This window comes from Cariama cristata, unplaced genomic scaffold, assembly GCF_000690535.1.
Source record: "Cariama cristata isolate BGI_N322 unplaced genomic scaffold, ASM69053v1 scaffold27468, whole genome shotgun sequence".
Lineage (NCBI taxonomy): Eukaryota > Metazoa > Chordata > Aves > Cariamiformes > Cariamidae > Cariama > Cariama cristata.
The window spans coordinates 23,083-29,485 of record NW_009629864.1 but is presented as its reverse complement, the minus strand read 5'-3'; the positions used below and the strand labels follow the sequence as shown (position 1 = coordinate 29,485).

General features: G+C 51.8%; 1 protein-coding gene across 1 annotated transcript in view; it reads right to left on the bottom strand.

The window, feature by feature from the left end:
• Window positions 1–1,224: 1,224 nt before the first annotated feature.
• The window catches only part of NT5DC2 (5'-nucleotidase domain containing 2), a 28,253-nt gene continuing 23,074 nt past the window's right edge, over window positions 1,225–6,403 (bottom strand). The window contains 5 exon segments of the mRNA XM_009705331.1: window positions 1,225–1,444; window positions 1,447–1,583; window positions 2,074–2,138; window positions 2,373–2,513; window positions 3,044–3,130. Coding sequence (XP_009703633.1) covers window positions 1,329–1,444; window positions 1,447–1,583; window positions 2,074–2,138; window positions 2,373–2,513; window positions 3,044–3,130 — 546 coding nt within the window. The 3' untranslated portion in view covers window positions 1,225–1,328.

The following is a 6,403-nucleotide window of genomic DNA, read 5'->3' as shown; positions in this document are numbered from 1 at the left end:
ATAGCCATTGACTTCCCACACACCCAGCTTTCCAATGGCATGAAGTTCTGTTTCTCAGGGCCAGCCAGGATCAGCGTGGCACAAACACTCAACAACCCCTACCCACCCAACAACTGCCCCTTTGGCCTGTCCCTCAGGGCAGCGTGAAGCCTGGCCAAAAACAGCATAGCCCCAAGCTGGGTGAAGAACCGACCTTCTGCACCTCACATTCTAAAGCAGATCTGACCTGCCTGGACCTCCAGGCCCTCACCCTTGACACCTATCCTATGTGCTCTGGCATCACCGTTAGCACCTCTTTCCTCTTCCTCCTCATCAGGAAGCACCACAGTGTTTTGTATGGCCATGCTCCCCTTTCTGACCCACCATAGCCAGCAGGACTTCACTCTTGCACGCCTGCTGGACATCCTCACCAGCCCCTCCATACACCTTAGGCCACATCTCAGCGAACACAGGTAGAAGGCCACCACCTCTGCTGACAACCCTGCACCTTCCCTGAAAGGCTGAACACATCCCTCTGCCAGTCACAAACAACTGTACCACCTCAATTGCCAAAACACTGATGTCACATGGCACCAAACCCAAAAAATACTGATGGCGCATGGCACTAAGCTCACTCAAAAAATGAGGCAAGTCACTAAACATTTATTTTTAGATCTTCTGACCTACTCCCACCCAGCTGTCACACAGGACTTGCACGTTTAACTAACCATGTTACCTACCAGAGTCACCAGCTGGACAGACCAGTCTGGCAGGGAGCAGGATGGGGCTGAGGGCTGCTGGTACCAGTTCTGGATAGGTAACGCTGCTGATGCTTTGTCATCGGTCTGATGTGCTTCACTGGTTGCCCAGTCAGCAACCCTGTCCCCTCACTGTCCACCTGCAGAATCACTCATGCCGTAGTACCCAAGGATATCAGGGCAGCTACCACCCTGATGCACCTTGTCACGCCTCACATGGGAGCCTGCGTTGTGCTCACCAAGCACCGGAGACTTAAGACTCCATTTCTGAGCCACTTCTCTGAGCCCAGAGCAGGGAGCAGCAACTTTGCACCACCAGCACTGGCTCTCCATCTCACCTACTCTTACAGAGGACTCCCTGTGCCTCACTTACCTATGGCCCAGAACAAGCACCCATTCTCTGTGCAGCCTGCAAAGAGCCTCAGGGAAAGGGATGGAGCCAGTGAAGGGAAAAAAAAAAATAAACACACCATCTACACACATACTTAAGTGTCAAACGCCCTTTAGTGGTAGACAGAGGTGCTGCTGGCCGAGCATCCCCGGCCCCACGTACAGACTTGCACTGTGCTGTTGCCCGCAGTACCTGGCCCTTCACCGGATATGCACCATCTCCTCCAGGAAGGGGGTTTTCATGCAGCCTGTGCAGAGCTGATCCATCCAGAGTGGAGCTTCGTGCTGCAGAGGGGTGCGCCGGGGGTAGAAGGTTTTTTGTAGTTCAGCAGGCAGCTGATGGATGCCATGTAGATATCAGAGAAACGCACCAGCCGTCGAGAGAAGTACGTGGGGTTGTGGAAGGTGCGGAAGATGCTTCCAAACTGGGGGTTGAACAGGTTCTTTGTCAGTGACCTGAGAGGAAAGAGATGACGCTCTGTAGATAAAAGGCCATGGCCAGAGATTCTTCCCCCTCCCATCTCTTAGCCCTCGGCCACCCCAATCCCAAAATATGTTTTAGGATCACCCTAAGTACCCTCCTACCCAGGCCCTGTGCAGTGAGACTGTGAATAGTCAGTGCACCCTTACTCTTCCTTGTTACTGTACCTGTTAGGGGGAGGGATGCACCCGCAGTGCCAGGAGCTGCAGTAGCAGACAGCCCATCAGCCCCTCCCAGCACAGGGTGACACCACCTCCCCTTTCCCACTCTGACTTCAAACCAGTCCAATTTCCCAAGCTGCAGGACTGTACTGCTGCCTCCCTGTCTCCCCACCCTGAGACAAGTGACACTAGGGAGGACCACAGGCCAACAGCTACAGCAGCACTGTCCCCAAAATAGATTACAGAGCCAGCGCAGGCTGGGGAGCCCCTGAGAGACTTCATGAGCAAGGGGGACAATGCTCACCTGATCTCCTGCCGTTCCTTCATCCACTCCAGCAATACTTGCTTCGACTCCGCATCCTGATACATCTGCAAAGACAACAGCAGAAAGCAGCACATTGTCTCACTCCTGCACACACACCTCAGTTCTCCCCAGTTTCCACTGTAACTCACAAATCCATGAGTCCACTGCACCAGGAGGAAGATGAGATATTTTTGACAACACAGGCAAAGATGCTACGTCCCCCGATTCCCATGCTAAGCCCAAAACGCAGACTCAGAAGGCAGCATATTACCCGTCCCAGTCAGACAGAAGCTGTTTACCTGCATTCTCTCTAGCAGCCCTGTCAGAGCCTGCTGCCAGGTCAGGGAGTGCATGTACTGCTCTGTGTTTATGATCCGAATCTCCGTCTCCAGTTCAGGAACGATGGCTCCAGTCCTCCAGCCGTGACGCAGCATGAGGTCCTAGAGGTCGGGGTGAAAAAACAACCAAGAATTCAACACAGAGACCGAAAGCCAAACACAACCTTGTTTCCTAGAAGAGTGGTCTATTGCCATTATAGATTCTCAGGGGACAGGCGTCCATGGCCTATGCCAGGTTATGCCAGTAACAGCCACCTCCTGGCCACCAGCATCAGCTGCATGAAGCACCCAGAAACGTGGGACCACACAACAGCATCAGCTGCATGAAGCACCCAGAAACATGGGACCACACGGACTGCTCTCAAATTCACAGACCAGATGTTCTTTACCCACAGGAAGTGCTTCAGGAGCCCTTTCTCCACTGCTTGCTTCTGCCTGACAGCAAAGTGGAGACGCTTATGTGTCCTGTGTGTGTCCCGAAAGGCACAGCCTACAGAGCACCCAGCACAGCGTCGCAGAGACCAGAGCGCTCAGATCAGGGCCCTGCCTTACACTCCAACGCAGCTGCAACTGCAACAGTCAGGAGCAGGCTTGCTCCCACCTCACTGGAGAGCAGAGACTTTTTCACTTACCGCAAGGTCACTGTACAGATGGTCGCCAAAGTAGAGCACTTTGGACCCACGCCAGCCTGTCAGCCTCAGAAAATCGAAGAGGTTACCCTGCAAGTAAAAGGAGCACAGAGAGAAACGTGGTTACAGGCCAAATGCCTCCATCCTCACTGCAAGGTACTAGGAAGCCACCCCAGCAGTGCTGTCAACGCAAGTGGATATGCCACGTTACCTCACGCAGATGTGAGCGCTCTCATGAGATGTCAACCTGCTTGCTCCACCACCATCTAAACCCAGAGGTTTCTGTCCTTCTCACCTTATTTCACTTTCTTTCCATGTGACAACCCCCCTGTACATCCCTCACCTTTTCTTAGGCTGCAGAAAAAGGCAGAAATTCTTCCAAACTCAACAGGCAATTCAGGAGAAGTTCTGTGCTCTAGGGCACAACAAGTCAAGAGGACTACATGGACTAAAAAGGCAACAAAATGGGGCAGTTTAGAGGCCAAAAGTGAAAGGTGCCTAAATTAGAAAAGCCTGAGCAATGAACAGAAAGAACCTTAGGTGTTCTGGGTTTAGAAGTTGTTAGGCTTAGGTGCTAATGATTTTGCCTCACAAGGTGCATCAGAGGTAAGGTGACCACCATCATGCAAGGCTTAACAGAAAGAACCTTAGGTGTTCTGGGTTTGAAGTTGTTGGGCTTAGGTGCTAATGATTTTGCCTCACAGGGTGCATCAGAGGTAAGGTGACCACCACCATGCAAGGCTCTTGGAGTCAGGAGCACTTCAGGCTGTTCTCTCATCACTGACCATCATCCCAACCCAAAAGATTAACACCACCCACGCATCCGCAGGAATTGCTTAACCAAGCCAAAAAGCCAGGCATCTTAGGCAGATTCACAGCTAAGTAAAACAAATCAAACCCCAAAGCACCAGCTACAGCACAGCACAGAGCAGCTTTCAAGGCTTTCCAAACATCCATCCGCACACAGAGGAGACTTCAGGGACCCCCATCCATCGCCACACAAGTTTTCCATGTGAGTCACAACAGAAACAAAACCCACTAGGGAAGGAAAAGGCCCCATCGACGCCAGCAGACCAGACTGTGCCAGCACAAGCAAACAATGCAAACCTGTGAGCCACTCAGCAGCAATCTCTCGAGCCAGTCTTCGGTACCAGGAAAGAGCTACCATGCCTACTCAACAGCACCAGCCCGGACAGAAAACCCCCAAACACAAGCCAGCTCCCACAGCAGCCTGCATTTGGCCACTGGCAACACACTGTATGCACTGCAAAGGGTGCTCAGAACCAGGGTGCTGGGCCTCCTGTTGCTGCATCATCACTGGAGCTGTGCAGACTTCTCTTAACAGCACGGAAACACAGGGCCAGGCAGGCCTCTGCGTTTCTTGGACACGACATTGCTGCTGCCCGCTTAAGGGTTGCTGTCCTGGTTTTGGCCAAAACAGGACCAATTCTCCTTTCAGTAGATTTTCTGCAAGTTTCTTCTAAGTAACTGCACTTTCTGAAGTTGACTACATGTTTTTCAGACAGTCTCTGCTTTTAGAATTGATAACACTTGATGTTTATAGCTGCTACCAAGGTAACAGTAGGATTGGTATGCAGAAAGGCCTGAAAGGCTCATCCTGAAAGGGCTCAAGAAGCCACTGGCAGAGCAGGGAAATGGACCACAGCCTTGGGAGGAGGATGGTCCTTTTGCTGTGCTCCAGTCACCTCAAACAGCAGTGGACCTGACAATCAGGAAACTTGCAGTTGGACCTCCATTGAGCCGCAGACCTGTTATGTGACCTCCAGGAGCTGGCTGTCCTCCTCCCCTCCCAAGATCGCAGACTAGGGGAGGGATGGGAGTACATACGTGCCACAAACAGAAAACACCACATCTATCAGAAAGGAGGGACTAGAGGGCCATCACCTGAACTTCCCAGTCCCCAGTGCAAAACACCAATCCCTGAGGTCCCATTCATATGAGACACCCACAGCACAACCACCATACAGCTGTGCTTCACGGGACAGGTACAAGTCAGCTCAGAGGCCTCTAGCAACATCACCAGCACAGCAAGGTCCACAGCCACTAACGCTTGCCAGAAAGAAGCATATTGTGGCACTCCAAGAAACCAAAAATGCTGGACTACAACCAAGATACACACTCTGTTGCATCCCAAGAATCACAGTTAGGCAACAACCTTGATGCAGTCAGATGAGCATTGTGGTGGGAGAGAACTGGAGGGAGGCCCAAAATCCTATCCATCCCCTCCTTCCTCCCTCATCTTTTCCTCAGTGCACCATTCACTTGAGTGAGCAACCTGTGGCCACAAGATGTAGATCGTCAAGAGCAGGATTTAATTCAGCAATAAACCCCGTGGCTGAGGTGCACTTTTTCTCCTGAGGGAGCCGCTAACCCACTGGGAAAGTTTGCCCATGGGAGAGACTTTGTATGAGCTCTACTTGCACATTCCCAGCTCTTAGCTCTTGGCAGAGGATGGGTCGCCAGCAGAGCACTTTGACAGACCCACCAGACAGGCCAGAGGCTTCCCAACAGCACTACTCAAGGACATGACCTACTTTTCTACCACAGGTCAGGTCCCAGCTACTTGACCTCAATCTCACTAACAGTTTCTTCCCGTGGGATTGGACAGCTCACATAACCAAGAACAAACCGTCCTAAAGCCAGAGGCAACTTGTTCTCAAGGGACAGACTGCAAGGAAAACACCCCAAGGCAGCAAGTTCACCAGAGTTAACAGCCCATCGTTCGGACATGCTTGTCCTTCAGGAAGGAGAGACAGATGGGAGAGCCAGGCTTCGTACCCTATTTGATCACCTTTATTTCTCTATTCCCTCTTCCACAAGTCCACCTTTTCCAACCTGACAGAGGACAATTTGGAGTGAGGTGTGGAAGATCTCTGCATATACATCAAATTGCAGAGAGCCCTGCCATCTTACCTTGAACTACCACCACACTCTTGGGAGGCCCTCCAGGACAAGAGTTTCAGGACCAGGACATCAGAAGAGCCAAGGGAAATCTGCACTTACAGCCATGCTGCACAATGTCAGAACAGAGCTTTTATTGTACACTGGGGCAGGGGGCATTCACTGACCCCTGCTACACATGCAGAGGATGTTTCCCTACTACCCCTTCTCACATAAACAGTGCAGCAGCAGGGAAAAACTCAGCCTTGCAGAGATAACTCAGCACAGGCCCTCCTGGGCAGAAAGGTAAGCACCCAACACCCTGAGTTAACTGGCCCTGCTCTGCTTTTTCCACCCTTGTCCCTGTCCCTCCATCTCTAATGCCAAGCCCAGTGGAGCTGGATGGAATACATCACTCCTGTTACACACCTTTCTACAGCATGACCTACACCAAGTCGTGTA